The sequence below is a fragment of the Uloborus diversus genome, chromosome 1 (assembly GCF_026930045.1).
Source record: "Uloborus diversus isolate 005 chromosome 1, Udiv.v.3.1, whole genome shotgun sequence".
In the NCBI taxonomy this organism is placed as follows: domain Eukaryota; kingdom Metazoa; phylum Arthropoda; class Arachnida; order Araneae; family Uloboridae; genus Uloborus; species Uloborus diversus.
In genome coordinates, this window is record NC_072731.1 from 254,922,746 (window position 1) to 254,945,689 (window position 22,944).

Sequence of the window (22,944 nt, forward strand, 5' to 3'; positions counted from 1 at the left end):
CCGTATGTACGTATGTATGTGCGTATGTGTGTCTGTATGTCGCATAACTCAAAAATGGTATGTCCTAAAGAGCTGAAATTTGGTACGTTGACTCCTAGTGGGGTCTAGTCGTGCACCTTCCCTTTTGGTTGCATTCGGATGTTCGTAAGGGGTCTTTTGCCCACTTTTTTGTGTGGAAATCATTGTTAATTTCGATGTAAACTCAAGTTGTGTTATAATTTGTGGGACACTTGGAGATATATCACCAGTCTTTTGGTCGCCAAGTTTTGTCGCCAACTTAGCGACAAATTTGGCGGATTTTTTTTTTTTAATTTTTAAGTCTGGTTTTAATTCGGCCAATGTTGGTGACATTTAAAGAGTTACCCACTCAATCACATTAAAATTGCCAATAATAGGGAAATAAATCTGTGTAAAACGTTTTTTTTTTTTGCTTCGGTTCGCAAGAAACTAGAAAATATTTAATGTTTTCTTGCTTACTCCAAGGTGCTATTATCATTAAATTGGCGTGGCGTAAAAGGAAGTCATGTGATGCACACATCAGCTCGTTTCCAGAAAAAAAAAAAAACCGGAAAACACTTTTTTTTCCACCACTTCGAAATTTCCGAAAATTTTACACCTCTAGCCAAGGCATAAAATTTTTCTGTCCCTGATCCAAAATGAAGGTTATTTTAATTTAAAGAAGCCTTTTAGAGGAAAAAAAACTGCATTATTGTTGAGTTTAGAAGTTGTAAAATAATCAGAAATGAAATTTGCCGATTTTCGGAGTTAATAAACATTTTTTTTCCGAGGCCGATTTTACGGCATTGAATGCTACGAAAAAGGAATCATCAGACGAAAGATGACAAGTATACAATATGCTGTTACGGATAAAGTTTAATATTTCAGTTTACAATTGATGAAATAATTGTACAATACACTATGAGCTGGATCTCTTAATTTGTTTGGTTCTTCGTTTGCAACGAGATTGCGTCAGAAGCATTCATTGGTCTCATCCAGACATCGTGCAAGATAAGACGTTAAACATCGCTGTAAGAAGACAAAAAGTATTAGATTATCTAGGTACAGAACTGACAGAATTAAGCTAATAATTTATTTTCCCCCCTTTTAATTCAAGCTCAAAATGAAATTTGCTAAGAAATAATACTTCCAAAAGTCATTCATTCTCTTTTGAAAATTCAGGGGGACATGGCTTGTCCACGTACCATTTTTTAATGAACAACTTAATTCTTCAAAGTTGAGAATCAAGCCCTTGCCTTCAATTATCGGAAGGACATTTTTTACTGAAATCTCAAATATTACGAAAACAATATACTATTTTACTTAAAACTTCAAAGATATTCAACTTTACATAAAATACACTGCCAGCTCAGTTATTCCATCCGAGGACTGCAGTTTCGTGCGTTTTATCACTCATCAGTTCGGAATATAGAGTAATTGGGCTAGAGGCGGAAAACTTCAGCTTTGCCTTCAATCTTTGAGTTGAACCGTACCATTGCTGCGGTCACCCTGTCTGTTGTGCTAATTTTATATTAGCTATCAGTTTGTTTGGCTATCTTGGCACCTCTAGCTCATTTGCTTCCTATTCCGCACTGATTAGTGCTAAAAAGCACAAAACTGCAGTCCTCGGATGAAATAACTAAGCTGGTAGTTTATTTTATGTATTTCTGCCTTAGCCTTGGCTTAGGGCAAAAATTTGCTACAAAATTCAACTTTATTTGAAATATGTATTACAACTATATAGTACATATAAAGGCATCATTCTGTTTTCTGATTGCAATTACGGACTTAATAATCTAACTAATCTACTCAACTCTGAGTTAAATTAGTAAACTACTATTACGTTACTACTATTATTTAAACTACTTTTTTTTGTGCAGTCACGAATTGCTTATTGTTCTCACTTGACCAGTGTCCATACTGCCCATCCATCCTTTGATTTTACTTTAGCCCCAGGCTCCTTCTGCAGCTCCACCATCGGCCGGCTCTCCGGACGCCTAGACACACACACATAACTTGATTGCGAAAAGCATAATTTGAATTCAAGATGTCAAAAATTCAAATTTTTCTTTTATTTTTCTTTTATTTTATTTCATTTTTTTGTATTAGTTTACACATACGTTGGACAGCAATGATGTGTTTTTCAGTAGAAAAGTAAGAAATATTGATGATAGTGAAATCTAAACTTTTTTCCAAGCGTCGATATTATTATTATTATTATCATTTTTATTTGAAGCAATAAAAGCTACGCATTCGCTACATTCAAATTTACATTCGTAATAGATTTTATCTTTCGTTTTGAAAGAATTAGTGACCAATGTAATTTTGCCCAACATCCTGATCACGTCAAAATGAAGAAAAAGTTCGATTATGCCTAACCCCTTGAAGGAAAAATATACTCGGAATCAGTTTTTAGTAGGGTCTCTCCGTATTTTCGAATTTGTGTTGAATTCTTCGCCTTACTTCTTCAGATGTAAAATGTCATGATATTTGAGAGATATTGAACATTTGCGTTTTCTTTTACCTGAGATAAACTTTGGCAACGTCTGAAATAAATGTTTTAAGACTAAAAAACTTCTCAAAGATGCCATGTGACAGAACTTACTCCTTTGATATCATTGTTAAGAAAAGTTTTCCGGTATTCACGTAACTTTTCCTTGTACCATTTCGCCTCTATCACAACTACAATGTGTTGTGTTAAGGGAATAATTATTTACGCTCAGCTTCTTTAGATTGGCAACGGCTGCAAATTTTTTTGCAATAATTTCAGTCACTTATTCGCAACTCCAGAAGAGCTCGAATACGCTACCTTGCGGTGATCAACAATACTAAAGAAAAAGGTAAAACATTCCATTCCACGTGTTTTCTTTGGGGTAAATTACAGGTTTCAGACAGTTTGTGGTGTAATGTAATTTCAGAAGAATAGAAAAAAAGCTTCCCACAAACACGATGAAAAATTACTGTCATTCACTAAGCGTCAAAGCAAGTTATAAGTTACGGTATTAGTTTGTTTTACCTTTTTCATCCGCCATTAGACAGTGACTGCAGCGCCCCTTATAGTTTATGAGAGTTGCATATTATAACTTCATTCGCTTACGCTTTACGTAATCGAATAAGCGTAAGCGAATCAAGTGCGGCCATGCTTTGATATTATTTTTAAAGTAAAAACTTACAATTTGTCTGAAAGTGTGCCAAAAATGCATATTTGTATTATGCTCCTAAGAAAGGTGCTAATGGGTCAAATTGAAAGGCAAAAATATAAAGAAAGCGAGAGGATGAGGAAGTCTAAACATTGTGTGTGTGTGAGTGGGTGCTTGTCACTTTAGTAAAAAGTAAAATAATATAAACAAAAGAAAAGGCAGAAGGAATATATGACGTTAGAAAATATTTTGGGAAGGAGTAGCATTTTATAAAAAACTGTACTCATAATTATTTTAATAGTAATTTTAGTGAGAGAGAAAAAAGAAGTTTATAAATATATCTACCTTTCCGTCTTCAATTTCATATTTTTCACCTGCTCTTGTTATATCACGAGATGTCTCCCGCTAATGAATAGGAAAAGTATTTTGTTACAAATTCTGTAAATAGTAATTATTTTTATTATTTATTTGTTGTAATCTGGCTAAACTTGACGTTTATTCCATTATCTTTCATCTAAAACTGTCTTAGTAATGTAACCTGTAAATAGTTTCTTGTAATGAATATACAACCCCCTTACATTGACGGAAAAATCTACATTGACAGATCTTTCAATGCAATTTGAGATGATATTCGAACGGGAATTTACACTGTAAAGAAAAATGAAAAGTCACCGCTTACCTCTGGGTTAGTTTTGGGATTTCAACGGTTAACACCAATTTCCTTCTAAAAAACAAGTTTTTTGCGAAACAGTTTCCTGAATCGCAAGAAGTTCGCTGAATGCCTATTTCAAACTGTGGTGAAAAAAAATATTTAGCTAAAAGTGTAAAAATATATTTCGCTTCTTCATTAGGTGTTTCTCCTTCAGCTCAGTTACGGATCCTCCGGATTGAATCCCATTGATGGGTGAAGTGCAGTCTCTGGATATCCTCCTACCTTTGAAGCTACTTTGCTTGACATTTCGCCTTAGCTACGGCCATATTTGCTTTAGGAGCCTTCGTTGTAAATCAGGAAGTTGCCAAGCTATTATACTATATACATATACAGGGTGTTTCATTTTATACTGCAAGAGCTCTTTTTTCGCAACCGTTAGTCCTAGATGCATACTTCCAATTGCAAAAATGTTCAAAATCAGATGCGGAGTTAAGATATTGAAAGTTTGAAGCAAAAATAAAAATGAGTCAAAAAATACAAAATTTAACTTTTTATACGGGCCCTAGGTCCCCTAACTTATACTTAGAGAAATAATATCCGTTGAAAACTATTACTGACACAAAAAATTTGATATTTATGCGACCAAAACTCGAGAAGATATTCCAGTTCAAAATTTAAGGGACCATACAGAAGATAAGATTGGAACTTATCGCCTTTTCAGAAATTGTTTTTTGATTCAGATTATTCCCTAAATATAAGTTAGGGGACCTGGGGTCCGTATAAAAAGTTAAATTTTGTATTTTTTTTTTCTTCATTTTAATTTTTACTTCCAATTTTCATTATCTTTACTCTGCATCTGATTTTGGACATTTTTGCAATTGAAAAAAAATATGCATCTAGGATTAACGGTTGCGAAAATAGAGGTCTTTGCAGGTTAAAACGGAACAACCTGTATAAGATTTCCCTGAAGGTTCTTGAGTTATTCCAGAAGTTGAAATTTGATTGAGACGGTTTCTGAACTCTTCAGAAAGATTCCAGCTTAATTTCAGGAAGGTCACTAACTTCTAGCGGGAAACTTTCCCTCTTTTTTTTCCCAGTTATGCTTTCGAAAGAAATTAGGCACATTACCTACCCATTTCCAGTAACGTCTCGGAATTTTTTCAGTCCAGAGCGATGGAAGAAAATAGCCATGGGGGTATACTAGATTTGAAATGCTCTTTGATAAGTAAACTAAATTGTATGCCATACATCGTATTCTTTCCATAGAAGAAAGACCTTTTAAAATGCTATCGAAGGATTTGCAATGGAAAACGTAATGTTTCAAATTAGAGGTTGAAAATGAATGTGTTTTTCATAACGGTTGATTTTTAGGTTAATCAATACAAGTCTGATTTTATTTTTATTACTTATTACTAATAATAAAGCTGAAAATCTCTCTGTCTGTCAGGATGTCTGTGACGCGCATAGCGCCTAGACCGTTCGGCCGATTTTCATGAAGTTTCGCACAAAGTTAGTTTGCACAAAGTTAGTTTGTAGCATGGGGGTGTGCACCTCGAAGCGATTTCTCGATAATTCGATGTGGTTCTTTTTCTATTCCAATTTTAAAATCAAAATTATCATAAGATGGACGAGTAAATTACGAAATTTTCATAACGTGGAACCGCAACATGGGCACAAGCCAATTGGCGAGAAAATTCACCATACATTATTTGTAAATATACAGGTGAACCAAAATACCTTTTAATTTTCTATGACGGGCAAAGCCATGCGGGTACCACTAGTATAATATATAAGCATTGAGTAATTCAAATACTTCTGAAACATACATGGCTACAAGTATGCACAAGGGAATTAGTACTCAGAAATTAAGTAATACATTTTTAATTGTTTTTTTTTTTTTTTTGTTTTTTTTTTTTTTTTTTTTGGCTAAGTTTTTTGCAATTTTTCAAGCAAGATAATATGAATAAAGATAATTACTTCATAGTTTTTCATGGAGTTGTAAGCTTCACTAAAACAAGGATACTAGAAAACAAAACAAAAATCATATTATGGCATAAAAACTTTAAATTATATTTTCGTATTGCAAGCTAAAGATTTTTTTTTAATTTGAAAGCATTAAATGGAACACCGCAGAAAAAAACATTAATCACACATTTATAGCAATCATTTTTGTTTTTATATAATTCTAAGTAAAAGGAATATACATTCAGTTTTCTTATTTTACAAATATGTATTAAAACTAAACGCAAGAACATGTACGCATAATTATTTGATTACCCATGAAATACTCGTTCTTACTAGGATCACATTACAGACAGTATAATTCGTATATTTCATATAAATACGTATATACATATATGTATTAATGATATAAATATTTCACGAACATAATTTTTTTTGAGCAATCACGATTGCTTATTGTTCTCACTTGACTGTTTTGATGGCCTATCATTTTATTTTCCCGCCAGCACCCTATGCACCATCACCGTCGACCGGCTCCTCACGATGCTGCTCCTATAGCGAAAGCCGTCTCCAGGTTGCATCCATATGCTACACACACGCCCGCGCGCACACAAATACATACACCTACACACACATACGCATACCCACACATAAACGCATACACACATTCAAACACATACATACACACACACGCATACATACAGTCACTTACACATACATACAGACACCTACACATACATACAGACACCTACACATACATGCACACCTACGCACAACTACCCGCACACTCATCACACTCATGCCTACACACAACTACCAACACACTCATCACACTCATGCCTACACACAACTACCAACACACTCATCACACTCATGCCTACACACAACTACCACACACTCATCACACTCATGACTGCACACAAACACAAACACATATGCCTACACAAACATACACATTCCCCACCACACACAAACACTCATACACACAACTACCCACACACTCATACCTGCACACAGACACAAACACACATGGCTACACACATATACACATACCCCCCACACACAAACACACATACCCCCCACACACACATGAACACACATGCCTACATACGCACACACACACAATCGTGATTGCGAAAAACATAACTTGAATTCAAAAGGTCAAAATTCAAATTTTTTTCTTTTATTTTTTTTTACTTTAAACTTGCCTAATTATTTACAAATTTCATTTTAAAAATTTAATTTGGCTCTCCCTTAATTTTGAGGTTCTGGTAAATGTCTTGTGTGCACGGCGATTAAATCCGCCTGAAACGAGGTGTATGATTCAATGTTTTAAGAGGGGGTATCACATTCCAAAACTAAATTAAAACCCGATTTTAAACTCAAACTATCTTAAACAACTTTTAGTGCAGAGCATATTGAAAGGTAATGTCATTATTTCGGATAAATTTAAATCATACACTGAACATGAGTGTTAAAATTTAAATCCTAGATTAAGCTTCAAATTCGCAGCTGAAATATGATACTTACTATATTTTGCCGGAATTCTTAATCATCAATAAGGTTGTGTTTTGCGCATTTTAACAATGTAATGAATATCGTTTTGAGAACATATATAGCTGTAATATAAAGTAATAAAATTCATTAACAATCTTTCGCTTTTAAGATCGTCTCAGCAGCAGATTTCGAAATGTAGTTTTAACTTCCAATGGGGTGGTTTCCTTCAGTCAAAAGTACAACTTTTAGTCACTGAAATTGATAGAATGAGTAAAAAAAATAACATTGACCCACATAAAATACTTTAATTTTCCCAACAGTTATTTTGTAATAAATTTTTTAGAATGTCCGATTTTGAAAACAAGGCGTGGTCTTTATGAAGTCACAAATGATGCAATTTGGCGCATCTTTCTACTGCGTTTCCACGTTATGATAATCAAGAAGCGAATTAAATATTGCGCTCTACGCTTGCTATCAACCCTATCGTTGCCAATACACGCGAATAAAGATGCGAATTAAATATTTTGCTCTGTGATTGGCAACACTGAACGGCATTTCATCATTTGTGATGTCACACGACAGAAGCGTAAACAATGAAAGCGAACCGATTTAAGTAATTTTTTAAAAATATTAAACTTAAACAAATTATTTTTAAAAAAATGGTCAGAGCCTATGTTTTTAAGCATGCTCTTCCAGAAAAAAATACTTTTAAAATTTTGGAAACGACCCTATTCTGAAAAAATTGTTAAAATTAAGAAGTGTGAACAGCGTGCTGTGTTTGAGAATGACAAAAAGAAATAATAAAACTTTAAAAACTTGAAAAGGAGAAAAGGGTTATGTTACTGATACGTCATAAATTAAACTAGGTCATACTAAAATAGCCTTCGAAGAATTCAAAAACAATTACTTACGAATGTATCCCTGTCAAGACCACAAGAAGTGTTTTCTATTGTTGGTGGGTCGTATTGTTCAAGAAATCCAAAGTTACAGCCATGGAGAGCAGATGCCGTACGATTTCGCAACTAAAAAAGGAAACCAAAAGTTTGATTTATAGACATACAAACATACATAGTCATAGACAACATACAAACTTTAAACTTTTATTTTTAACGGAAGTTCAATAAAACACTTTTACAATAGATTTTAAATGTCAAAAAACAAAAATAAATTTAACTTTTCACAGTTCTTTATGAATTGTTTCAAATTCGAAACTTAGTTACTTTTGATCAAAGAGCAGCTTTCTCAACCTTTTTTATCACGACGGACAGGTAAAGTTTGAAAAACTTTCGTGCACCGTTTTTTTTTTTTTTTTCGAAAAAAACTGATCCAGTTAGTAAAAGGTACCAATTAATAAAGTATGTACGTTAATTTTTGTCATCATTTATTTGTAATGATGTTTAACCCGTAAGATAAGCTATTTATTTTTCTTAATATCTGTAAGTAAATGAACCTTCAAAAAAAAAAAAAAAAAAAAAAACACCGAGTATCATAACAATAATTGCAAAATTCAGTCCAGTTTTTTGAACAATGCTAGACTTAAAGCATGACCATGTGACTAATGTGAGCCAAATCCTTGTTTGCCAATCTTCAAAGACAAAGCTAGGGATTCTAGGCACTAAAATTATGGCTAACAAAAAGCTTTTTAAACGTAAACAGGTAAAAATTGTTATCCTAAACCACGTCTTTCTACATCTATGCTTCAGTTAAAAAGATTTTCTCTTTTACTACAGTTGAGGCAAACCTAGCCTGGCAGCATCGTGAAGAGTACGCAGATCCTAATCACAGCATTACGACGCTGCCAGGTTAGGTTTGCCCTAACAATGCATGCATTATATCAATGGATGCGAGTAAAACGAATATTACAATAACATTTATGCATGCGGGTGAATATCAGGAAAAGTGCTAATTTAAGTCCCAGATGAATTTCTTTAGCACTTCCAATTAAAAACCAAAAAGTTTTTTTTTTTTTCATACAGTAAACTTCACTGCAATCAGTTCAGATCTTAGCCTATGCTGATGATATTGATATAGTTGCTAGGACTGTACCAGCCTTGGAAGAGGCTTTTTCTTCTTTGGAGATAGCTGCTGGTCGAATGGGACTAAAAATAAATGACTCCAAGACCAAGTATATGCCTGTACAAAAAATTCCGCCAAATGACAGGAACACATGTTTAGAAATTGGTACTCATTCATTTGAAATCGTTAGCAGTTTTACGTACCTTGGGTCCTGTGTTAACAACAAAAATGACATAATCTCAGAAATACAGAACCGAATAACGTTGGCAAACAAGGCCTTTTTTGGACTACGCCCCATCTTCAGATCGTCTTTGATTTCAAGAAAAACAAAGATCTTGGTTTATAAGACTCTTATTAGGCCAGTTCTAAGTTATGCTTCTGAAACATGGCCTTTGACTAAATCCGGAGAGCACAAGATATTTATTTTTGAGAGAAAGGTTTTAAGAAGCATTTTTGGAGGCATCAATGAGAACGGTGTCTGGAGACGACGATTCAATTTTGAAATTTACAGATTGTTTAGAGAACCTGACATAATAAAAAGCATAAAAATTAGGAGAATGAACTGGGTGGCCCATGTCTCTCGAATGAACGAAGAAAACCCAGTAAAATAAGTTTTTGCTGCAAAACCTGTGACAATTCGAGGAAGGGGACGACCAAAAATGAGATGGTTGGATTCTGTTGAATCTGACTTCGATATTCTCAAAGTTAAAAATTGGAAAACCCAGGCAAAAAGTAGGACGTCTTGGAAGATTCTCCAAAGGAAGGCCTTGGCCCACCCTGTGCTGTTGAGCCAACTATGATGATGATGATGAAACTTCACTGCACATGTAATCCATGAGAACATTTTGAGGTTTTACTTCAATATATGACATTGGAACTCTTTGTGTTGCTCCAAAATCATGTCGGTAACTGTCCCACGTTCGAATCGCAAATTTCAAAAAAAAAAAAAAAAAATCCTGTGTTTTATAAAACATCGCAGCAGAAACAAATACAAAATGAAGTAGGATAAACCGTATAGCTATTGCCCACTTAAGGACTTCAAACACATTAACATCAAAAAATGAAAAAGTATTTTAACTATCAAACATTTATTACTTTTTCCTTATTACCAAATAAACTCTCCAACAGAATATTAATGGTTTTAAGTTAAAACTTACATATTTCAGATACTTACATATGTTAGATCTTTACTAATAATAAAGCTGAAAGTCTCTCTGTCTGGATCTCTCTCTGTCCGGATCTCTCTCTGTCTGTCAGGACCTCTGTGACGCGCATAGCGCCTAGACCGTTCGGCCAATTTTTATGAAATTTGGCACAAAATTAGTTTGTAGCATGGAGGTGAGCACCCCAAAGCGATTTTTCGAAAATTCAATTCTGTTCTTTTTCTATTCCAATTCTAAGAATATTTTTTCTTGAAATTATCATAACATGGAAGAGTAAATTACGAAATTATAATAACGTGGAACCGTAACATGGGCAAGCCAACCGGAGAGAAATTCACCATAAATTATTTGTAAATATACAGGCGAACCAAGAGACCTTTTACTTTTCTACTACGGGCAAAGCCGTGCGGGTACCAATAGTATATGATAAAACAAACTTACAATAACCTATAAAGTACAGTCATTGCGCAGTGCATACACTAATTGCCCACATCACAGCACAGTAATTGCCCAGTACCCTAAAATGATAAATTAGACTTAAAGCGTAAATAAATAATCAAAACAAAACATTAAACTTAAATCTAATAGGATAGTCTTCAAAATCTCAAAATAAATTGCGTTTGGCTTTATTAACTAGATCAAACATTTCGTTAGCTGCTAGAATCAGAAATTTTTTCAGGCAATCTTTGATACGGATAAATAATAAATGGACAGCAGACATTTCCTGCAGCCTAAAAGATGAATAAAACTGTAATCGACTCTTATACTTGAGATTGTTCAACATTATAGACATTTTTTGCGCCTTTTTCTGCTAACACTTGGCCACTTTTAACGCTAATTTGGAAATTTGTTTCATCTGCATTGTGGTGCACTAAAAATGGGAGTCACGACTTTTTTCGGCAACATAATTTTGAATTTCTGTTAATCACCCTCTGACATCTTTTTCTGAAGCACAAGAACTTGCTTTTGTCACTCCTTCTGATGTTCTAATAGACTACTTTGGATATACAGTGCTGGTAAAAAAAAATTGCATCACCCTCGCATTTTCACAACAATGGGATTACGTGAGAAGTTTTGGTCGACCGATTAACGATGAATGTATGTGAAGTTCTGCAAAACTTATGAAATAAACATTTAACAGCAGGAATCCGATCATTGTTTACGTAGATCAGGGCTGTTTCCGGGCCAAGGCAAACTGCGGACACCATGCTCTTTTTTCCATTTCCGAACCTGCGTGTGGGTTTAGAGGAAAAAAATACTTAACCCCTACGTCAATTTAAGTCTAATGGCGGGATAAAGGTTTTTGAGTTCTTACTTACCAGTTTTGCCCTGTGGCACGGAGCAGAATCATCCTGGAAAATGACGTTTGGAACTGAAGTAAAGTGATCCCGGGTAGTAGGAAGCAATTTCTCCTCCAAAATGCCAATGTACACCTGAGCGTTTACTGTTCCTCGCACAAAGTGAAGCCCACCAACTCCTTGATCAAAAATACCACGGAGTAGGAAGAAGGAGAGAAATGTCCTACGGGATTTCTAGTAAAAGTGGCAACGTTTGTTCACTATTTCCAGAGGGCGCTGTATGTGCACCGCTCTCGACAATCGCAGCGGATCAATGTAAATGATGCTAAGTTTCTCATTTTTTTAGAGGCAGCTATTAAAGCAAAAAAAAAAAAAAAACTACTGGAAATTGGTTGTAATAAGGGGCCAATATAGTGGACGATGTACGGCTTTCGTCCACAGGAAGTTAGCGCAGTATTTTGATGGAAAAATTTATTTTATTTTTCATCACCAACTTGCCGAATTCGTCTGCTATTAATATTGCGCTGTGCGATGTTTCATTTTTTACGAGTTGGAATGTTTCTATTCCTGTAAATAATTGACGAAATGAGAATGTTGTAGAATTAATTACGTAAATCCTTTTTTTTTAATTAGTTCGTAAATTTTGTGACATGTTTCGAGAACTAATTAAATCGAAACAATTTTTTGCTTCACGACCTTTAACAGATAAAAATAAATGTTAATGTTCTATTCACTTAACTTCAAGCTGATATTGATTATAATAAATTTATTCACGTGTTTACTCACTGCTTAGACAGAATTGTTATCATTATTTTTTTATTATTGCATTTTTTTCGACAACCAAATGGAAAAAAAATCGAGAAACCTAATTCATTCAAAAAATTATACCTTGGAACGCTTTTTTGAGATATTTTGTGGGGTTTTCTGTTGAAATTAATCATGTGTATTTTTTAAATGAAAAAGGTTTCCCGATTTTTTTTTCGATTTGGTTGTAGAAAAAAATGCAATAATAATAAAAAAAATAATGATAACAATTCTGTTTAAGCAGTGAGTAAACACGTGAATAAAATTATTACAATCAATATAAGCTTGAAGTTAAGTGAACAGAACATTAACATTTATTTTCATCTGTTAAAGGTCGTGAAAGCAAAAAATTGTTTCGATTTAATTAGTTCTCGAAGCATGTCACGAAATTTACAACTAATTAAAAAAAGTATTTACGTAATTAATTCTACTACATTCTCATTTCGTCAATTATTTTCAGGAATAGAAACATTCCAACTCGTAAAAAATAAAACATCGCACAGCGCAATATTAATAGCAGACGAATTCGGTAAGTTGGTGATGAAAAATAAAATAAATTTTTCCATCAAAATACTGCGCTAACTACCTGTAGACGAAAGCCGTACATCGTCCACTATATTGGCCCCTTATTACAACCAATTTCCAGTAGTTTTTTTCTTTTTTTTGCTTTAATAGCTGCCTCTAAAAAAATGAGAAACTTAGCATCATTTACATTGATTTGCTGCGATTGTCGGGAGCGGTGCACTACAGCGCCCTCGGGAAAAAGTGAACAAACGTTGCCACTTCTGCATAGTAAAGATTTATCTCCTTCCCTTTAATCTTCCTGAAAAATACATCCCCAAATCATTTGGGATACGGGATACTTTACTGTGTGTTGAATGCAGGTGGGATGATATCCCTCTCCTTTGCGGCGCGAGTGATGCAATTTTTTCACCACCACTGTATCTTTAAAAATTCCTTTCACCAACAATCACCTGGCCTATTATTTTAAAACGAATTAGGTCGCGGGTTTTTCATCAGGAACTTTTGCACGGTGTCTAAAATGTCTTCATTATTTCGTAGAAATCCCTTTCTTGCCGAAATCATTATCCAATCCTCTAAATGACTTTCTTCAGATACAGTTAATATAGATGATGGTCCTAAGCTGGTTTTATGTCCCGGATTTTTAATGAAGTATCGGAGACTGGACCTTGTAACACCTTTTTTTACTACACTTTGTCTCAGGGGTGCCCACAGGGGGGATTATGGCGCAAGTTGCGCCATCAAAATTTTTGAGGGGGATTTTATTCTCCAGAAGGTTTTTTTCATTCAGAACATGAAATTTTGGAATTTTGGAAAGAAAAAATATTTAACCTCATTCAACAAGAAATAGATGCATTAATAATACTTTTTCCGCGTAATTTTCATGGCCGTCGCCCGTAGCAAGCGCCCCCCCCCCCATTTTTCAGAAATGCGGCCGCCAATTTCATTTCAGCGATGCAATTAACGAAGAAAAGGAAAACTTTTCGTTGCTTTAAAAAATTAAAATAGTTATTATAAATGAACAAGTGAAATAATAGTGACAAAAAGTATTTTTTCTGTCGAATTTGAATGGAAAACGAAATGCAATTTAGGAACATCTTTGATTCTCTTTTATCAAGAGTATCTAAGTAAGGGCCGCAGAAATGTACACTTCAAAGATTTTTATTAACACACACAAAAAAAGTATTCAGTACAGTACACTCTTCACTAGGCCGCAGAGTGCGTATGTCTGCCAAGTCGGAAACTATGGGCTCGGCTCGAATTTAAGTATTGGGCATAGAGTAAAATTTGAATAATAGGAGGGGGACAGGCGACCAAACTAGAATGTTGCACGCCTGGTCTCTTGGCGGCCCTGGTTATACAAAACCATGACTCATGGTTCTGAAGTTAAAAAAAAAAATACATAAATTAATAGGACAGCCCATAAGAAAGGGACGCCGAAACATACCCATAGGTATATACTTTTTTTTTTTTTTTTTGATGAAAAATGTTGTCATGAAAATCATTGCTAAGTGGAGAAAAATGTATTGGTTGCCGAAATAAAGTTGAAATAGAGAGATAGAGGGGGAAAATAAAACAGTTAAATGCAAAGAGAGATTCAAAGTATTGTGATGAATTCTCACACCAAAAGTTCTAAATGTTTGAATGTAAAAATCGTAAGTAAATCAAAGTTTATTCAAGAGATGCAGGTGGCATATTTAAAATAAAATGAAGTGGAATAGAGACCTAAGGTATCGCAGAAAATTACCACATCCATTCAAAATGTTAAAAGTACTTTTTCTAAGGCCGCAAACGCTTGCATTGCAAGAAAACAAAAATATTAGGCGGGAAATTGAACACTTTATCACGGAAAATCCAAGCAAATCAAACGTGTTTGGCAAAGGAAAATTGGAAAAAAATATTACCACAATATGTTTATCAATTATTGAAATTTACAATGAAGATAGGAGGGATAGCCAGACTGAAAGGAAGAGTGGGGAACTCCAAACCCTTCTTTTTACGTCCCCAAAGTTGGCCTGGAAGTGAAATTTATAACTTAGGTTTTGAAAAAATCCCGGGGAAAACGTTCTCAACCCCCATCTTTTACCCTAACGTCATTAAAAATGGCCTACACCTAAGTATTTAGGACTGCAATTTCGAAAAGTCGTCAGAGTGTTCCCAACGTAACCTCCGAGAAACGCCTTCTCAATTAATTATTCATCATCATTCAACGTCAAATAAATTTCTTCTTTTGGACTTTAATTTTAAAAAAACTCCCTGGGGTGTCCCGAAACTGTCGTTCTCCAAATATTACCGAAGATCCTCAAAAATTTCATTGTTAAGGCTTTAATTCAGAAAAGTTTTCGGGGGAAATCTCCAAAACCTTCTACTCCTCTAACAGTATTAATAACAGTAAGTCAACACCCATTAACATTACCAAAAATCTTCTAAAACTGCGGTTTCAACAGATCGAAATTTTTTCGAGAGAATGCCCCTGCCTCTCTCTCTTCGCCAACATCAACGAAAAATGTCTTAAAACTCGCTTTTAGTGCTTCAATTACGAAACATTTCTGGCCTCGAGCCCCTTCAAAACTCCCCCTTCCCCCTTTCATCGAAGGTTGGCTTAAATTACGTTTTCGGAGCTTTAATTTCAAGAAACTGGCGGTGCACTAAATTTTAACAAAAATGTCTACAATCGCGTTTTTAAGGCTTCAAAATTTCAAATAATTTCGGGGGGGTGGGACGCATCTCTCTTTCCCTTAATACCACCATAGATCATCTAAAACTTCATTTTTCAAACTACAATTTTCAGATTTTTCCCGGGGGAGAACCCTCAGACCCCCCCCCCCCTTCACGTGTCACAATCACAAATAATTCACAATTGGGAATGCGTGCTTGAAGTTTGCATTTTGAAAAATTATAGAACGATAAGACCCCGAGTCTCTTCCTCCCTTATCATCACCATAGGTCGTCTAAAACTGTGTTTTTCAAATAACAGTCTTGAAAATTCCCGGCTGTGAGCTACGGATTCCCTCTTCTGAACATAGTTAAATATAACATACGATTGTGTTGAGAACATAAATTTGGAAAAATTATCGGGAGAGGCTATCCTGGACCTCCTCTCCCCCCTTCTTCCAAAACTTAAAATATAGTCTAAAACTGCGTTTTATGTCTTCAATTTTGAAATAATGCAAAAAGGTAGCCCTCCGACACCCCCCCCCCCCCCTAATTCTGACTGAATATTATCCTTATGATTAAATGTATATTACTAGTACTAAGGTCTAGTAATATGACTTTCCCTGCTAAACCAGAAGCCAAATCTTCTCTCTCTCTCTCTCTGCATATTGGAACATGCGTTTGAAACAATTAACGGGCCGCCAAAAGCGTACCCCCCCCCCCCAGTTTTTTGACCTAGCGACGGCCCTGGTACTCTTTCCAAAATTTAATGACCGTGTCTCTTTTTCAATGAAGGGAACATCACAGACGGCATGGAGTTGGTGTCCGTTTCAAAGCTGGATCAGACGCTTTGATTTCTTTTTAATTTTTTATAAATTTTCTGGAAGTAGTAAAATTCTGCATGATGAATGTGTATGTAAAAATAATGAGAGGGGAGAGAGGTCAAAAATATTTTATTGTTTGTAATAATTCTTACCATTATTCTCTAGTCTTCCATTGATTCATTTGCACCTCGACAATAGTTAAGAACTAGTTTTGAAGTTTGGGAATAACATATTTTTTATTCCTCCAATTGACAATTAATATATTTTCTTCATTACCGAGCTTAAGCTTGTAAAGAATTTTTCTCATTTCACTTTACTCCCATCTTCTCTACCATTTTTAAACTGATTGTTTAAATTTATCATCAGATGATTTTCATTAAAACTTTCAGTGATGTTGGTTTTCGCTGATGGAGGTAGAACAGTATGTTCTTAATGTGTTTAAATTATGTTTCGTATTCGAAATTATATTTACTTTCTTCTATATCTGATATGTATAGAAAGATATTTGATTCATTAATGTTCTCGAGTTCTGATTTTCGATGTGTGATGAATTGCTGAATCCATTTTTCAGGATTTCCGAAACATATCTGTCACGGTGTGTCTCATCCATCTTTTTTGGATATGCAACTTTAATTTTAGAAAAACTTCCAGGGGAGCGCCCCCCACTGTAGCGCCAGAATAACACCCTCTTTATCATCAAGAATCATCTAAAACTGCATTTGTTGAACTGCAATTTTGAAAAATTTATAGGAGAGAGCACCTGATTCCCCACTCTTTCCTTAACACGATCAAAGACAGGCCTAGAATTGCGTTTTTGGAGTATCAATCTCAAACAATTGCCGGGGGGAATGGCAGCGAAATTCACCTTCCACTAACATTATCCAGATCTATCAAAACTGCGTTTTTAAAGCTACAAGTTCGAAAATTTAAATGGAGCGACCCTCTCCCCCCCCCCCGCTCTCGTCAACATTATTGAAAAATCGTGGTTAAATTTGGTTTTCAGTGCTTCAATTTGGAGAAAATTCCGGGAGAGCTTCCAAAATTTCTTAACGTCACAAAGATCGGCTACAATTGCGGTTTCAGAGCTTCAGTTTCAGAAAACTGCTTTTCCTCCAACCTTACATAGCGTTTTTAAGACTTTAATTTAGAAAATTTTCCTGGGGCAAGCCCCAGGATCTCTTCTTTCCTTAACATTACCACAGATAGTCTAAAACTGTGTTTTTAGAACTGCAACTTTAAAAACAAAGGATAGCCCTCTTTCAGAGAACGTTAAACTATCTACAATTGCGCTTTCAAAGTTTCAATATTGAAAAATTACCGGGAAGGGCACACCAAACCTTTTATCCCCCAAACATCACCAGAGATCGTCTAAAACTGGTTTTAAAACTACAATTTCGAAAATTTTCTGGAGGAGAAACCCCCGAGCCCCCTATCTAAGTGACAATAAAATAAGATTCATGTTGTATAGATTCATGTTGTATAGATTCATATTGTATACATCTAGTAAGACTCCATCCAAAGCTAGAAAGTTGAATCCGCTCTTCCTGTAATTGTTCATACGTTTGAAAATAAATAAATAAATAAATAAGGTGTAGCAAAATTCAGGAGAACCCAACATTTGTTTACTCAAGGGTGCACGTTGTAAAATTTGGGAAGGAAAGGCATGTCAACAATCTAACAATATTTCAGTTCAAATGTTATTTGTTAGCACTACCCCCCCCCCCTTATGAATTTGACTGGAAATTAAACACTATAAAAACTTATATTTAACCCGATTAGAAAGCGAGAAAATTTGGGGGGGGGGATTTGCGCCATTGAGCTTGGGGGGGGGATGGGCACCCCTGCTTTGTCTCGTAGATAAATTGTTCGAAACATATTGTACAGCTTCAATTCGCAACTCCAGAGCTCGATTATGCTACCTAGCGGTGATTAACAATGCTACCGATAAAGGTAAAACATTCCGTTCCACGTGTTTTCTCTGGGGTAAAAACAGGCTTCAGACAGTTTATGATGTAATGTAAGTTCAGAGGAATAGAAAAGAAAGCTTCCTGAAAATACGATGAAAAATTACTATTATTCATTAAGCTTCAAAGCAAGCTTGGTCAAATAGACCCTAAAACTATCTTCTTCAACACATTAAGCTTGTTTCTGTACTTGCTCTTTAGGTAAGTTAAGCTCGGAAGCCCTTTCCCACACGAGTAAGTTGCCGTAACCGCCCAGAAGATACTTCTCTGCAAAAACATAAGTTCCGTTTTTCATCAAGAGATGTTTTTACCCTTTTTTGAATACTAGTAGTTGTTAATTTGAAAGTAATTTTAACTAATAGTTTTAAAAAAGTACTTTAACTAACAGTTAGACTAATAAAAAATAAAAGTAATTGAAATACTAGTTAACTAGTGCCAAACACACCAATGTTTGGCTCCAGGTTGGTAAAATAGACCCTTTAATCATCCTCAACAAACGACAACGCACTATTTAACTTATTTCTGTACTTGCTCTTCAGGTAAGTTAAACTCAAAAGCCCTTTCCCGCACGAGTAAGTTGTTGTAACCCCCCCCCCCCCCCAGAAAATACTTATTTGCAAAAACATGAGTTTTGCTTTTTATTAAGAGATTTTTTTTTACCGTTTTTTGAGTAGTTGTAAATTCAGGGTTGCCCATCTAGGGGGAAGGGGGGAGGTCATGGCGCAGAATGCGCCATCGAAATTTTTTAGGTATTGTTTATACTTTTTGTGGGGGAGATCCCGATTGGGGGGTTTGCTTTGTGGTATTAAGAATGTGCCCTTGCTCTTAGGGCGGTGGGCACTCTTGGTAAATCTGGTAATAGTTTTAAAAAAGTATTTTAACTGACAATTAGACTAGTAAAAATTTAAAGTAGTAAACTAGTAGAAAAACTAGTTAACTAGTATCAAACATTACTTGAAATGATTACTTTTTTTTCCTAATTATAACGTATATAATTTAAAAAAGAATAAACTATGAAAAAAAAATCACTTTCTTGAAATTATTTTTTGAGTTCAAACTGATAGCGTAGATTAAAGAGAGAAAATAGTGTAACACTTTAAGAATGCATACAAACCATTTCTGGAGCTTTATCGAAGCAATCTATGTAGTAATCAATATGACCTGAAAAATATTTTTGATTATCAGCATGAACGATGGCAAGAATTTTGAAATTCAAATAGTAACTGCTTATTTTTACAGAAATAGATTAATATTTTTTTTCTACTAACTTTAAACGTTCTTAACTAAACTAGCTTAAACGTTATCTTCTTAAATCCGAACTACCAAATCATGAAGGATGGGATCAATGCAAGAACAGATAAGGAAAGCGGACAATCCCGTTCACGCAAATAGTACTTCTGAACAGAACAGCGTTAAAAACGTGCGATAGGTACCCGATATAGCAGGTAAGTGTGTAGAAAGGACGTAGTCAGTGCAGGGTTCGCAGGGCAAGTCAGTATCCAAACAAACTTTTTAGGGAGGGAATCTCAACTTGCCGAGTGGAACTCCAAATTTCTTCCATTGATGATAATTTTGCCAAATAGAACTCCACATTTCTTTGAATGATGATCATTTTGCCGAATCGTCAGACAAAATTTGCCGAATGAGGACATTTTTGGAGGTCACAGTAACCTCCTATGACCTCCCATCGAGGAAGCCTCTGAGTCGGTGTCGTAAGGTCAATCACATATTAGTTTGCAATTGTTTTATTGCTTAACTTTGTAACATCTTATTTGATGGAAAGTGTATATCCTCTTATTTTTAAATATTAATTTACTCATTACGTACATAAAACATCAGTGAGCAGCTTGGTCATTAAAAACATACATTGTAGAAATCACATACATTGTTTTCAAAAAAAAAAAAGATTCAACGATTTTTTTTTTTTTCTTTTCTGCGTTGCGAAGACAAAATTCATGAAACAGATATGAAAAAAGAAAAATAAATCATAGAGCTAATTTGAGGAAAACGCCATCAAACACAAACTCTTTCAACATTTTTCACAATAGTTTGAAGCGCAAAAAAGTTGGATATGGATAAAGTACCATTCCATTCAAAACATTAAAAAAAAATGTACGCTATCAGTATTCAACCGGTTTATCTTTTTGAATCAATAAAAACAACACGTGACAGACAACTGCTGAAAGCATAACATAATCATAAATGAAAATTGCTGTGCATCATAGACAACTCCTTCTTTGATTACTGCAATGAATTTATCTTACAAGCTTTTTCTCAGTTTAACTAGAAACAGTCACAGCTATTTTTAACTGCCCTCATGATGAAATGAGTGGGGCACCACAAAAGGTCGGTGCGCCGTCAGCGAACATGGATCACAGTGTGAGGGTGGTCGAGTAGCAATTAAAAGGCACTGTCATTAACAAGTAAAGTATGACTTGCTGAAATATATTTTACGAAAAAAAAAATGCTATCATATTTCAGTATTTACTTACCGCATTCGCAGATTTGAAACATTATACATTCGTACATAGCACGGTCATCTGCTCCTTTGATTATTTGACTAGACGCTAAAAGAGTAACCCCAACCAACCACATAAACTTGATACGCAAATACAACATTCTGTCGTACATAAAACAAACATTTATGTATGCGGGTGTGCTATACATATATATCATATACATCGCGTTATCTGGTATAATTAATTAATAATCATATTGTTACTTTTTATCTCGGAAGAATCAAAGCTTGTGTCATGGTTTATTGTAAAAGTAAAGATAAATATTCCATGGAATTGTGTTCATGGTAATTTAGTAGATTTTATTAAGAGGTACTTCCTTCTGTTAAAATAGTTGCTATGATGTTCGTGCAATATGACTATGCTCCATTTGAATTAAAATGCTACTTTGAGAAGGAAGTTGTGTGAAATATCACACAATATGCTTTAGAATGCAAATGTTTTTTGAAAGCCTTTTGTATCGGAGTTTTGATTGTATCAAATTTTGTTGCTTCTAAATAAGAGGTTCAAAAATAATTGAAAAACTTCCTCATGTTCTAACTTAGTCTGACGCTTATGTTTCAGCAATTGCCTATTTAAAAAAGTTTGAATTTCCATTCAAACATTTGCAGTAATTTGAATTTCTTGTGCTTGGAAAACCAATAAAACAAGTGGCAACATCTAGCTTTGTGCTATGATTGTATTAAGTTTTGAATGGTTTTTCCTACAATTGGAGGCGTCTATAGAAGTCTTGCCTTATTTTAATGGCACATGGCGCTTTACAGTCAAAGATGCCAATTTTTCACTTTTTACAGAAGCTCTCAGTGGTTAAACGTTATCTTCCATCTATGCACATAAAAACTTCCACTTTTTTGCCATTACCGCTTTAGAACCAACGCATTGAAAAACTTGAGCAGTTTCAGAAGTCAGGGACATTCATTATCGTCATGAACTTCTCTATGCTGCACTGAGTTTCACACACAAATCAGATCCTATTTAATCTCAAAAAGTGCCGCATTATAGCCAATAAATATTTTTCTTTCTTTCCATGTCCTTCGTGCATCAAATACAGTCGAGTCCCAACTTACGCGAGGGATGCGTTCCAAGACCCTTCGCGTAAGTTGAAATTTCGCGTTATGGAAAAGGGTATGTGTAAAAACTTTTACAAACATGCCCATACGAGTAAAGACACTTGTAAACACCACCTCAAACTGTTAAAAATCATTTCTTAACTATACATCACTGTTTCTTAAATAAAAAATTGAATTTTTATTTATTGTATTTTTTAAAAAAAAGTTTTATTTAATATAAAAAACTGCAACGATGCACAAAATCAATGATTAATGGGAAAGGAAGACGTAAAATAAACCACTACGGTACGTACATTATGTAGTAAGAATAACAAATGCACTATAGTTATTGAAACTTTCTCTTTTTCCTTCTATCTTCACAAACTTTAAATGAAACAGCGCTCTTAGGTGTCATTATATTTCATCAACTTTCCCATATAGAATGAAAAAAATAAATGGAAAATGAGGAGTAGTTGTTTGTATAAGCGATGTTTAGACTAGTACGGTGTGAGAACTTCCGCTCTCAGCGATGCCAAAGGGATGAAGGTCCATTCACGAAAAAACCGCGATTCCCTTCGGAAAATTTTCATGTTACGGGTGAAAAATTCGCGTTAGGAATAAAATTCTTTATCGGGGGGGGGGGGGGAAATCGCGGTATAGCCATTTCGCGTAAGTCGGATCGCGTTGTAGCGGGAGTCGACTGTATCGTCAACCAGGACCCGGAGTCATCTTGATTTAAAACTTGACCACGGAGAGATGACGGATGAACTGGAAGCGGATACGGACTACTTCATTTTGTTTTAGGTTGGATCAATGAGAACGCTCCGAGCAGTTAAACTCTTACTCTCGGCACGTTCTCGCTGACCCTGACGATTACAAAATGAA

The 22,944-nt window shown here is 34.9% G+C and overlaps 1 protein-coding gene across 1 annotated transcript; it reads right to left on the minus strand.

Annotated features, from left to right (window-relative positions):
• Window positions 1-872: 872 nt before the first annotated feature.
• On the minus strand, window positions 873-21,112 carry LOC129226957 (uncharacterized). The gene is made up of 6 exons (XM_054861589.1): window positions 20,987-21,112; window positions 19,609-19,655; window positions 8,160-8,270; window positions 5,767-5,811; window positions 3,483-3,542; window positions 873-1,026 (listed from the first exon to the last, which is right to left on the minus strand). Exons 1-6 carry the CDS (start codon window positions 21,087-21,089, stop codon window positions 970-972), a joined length of 423 nt encoding a protein of 140 aa, XP_054717564.1. The 5' UTR covers window positions 21,090-21,112; the 3' UTR covers window positions 873-969.
• Window positions 21,113-22,944: the final 1,832 nt, after the last annotated feature.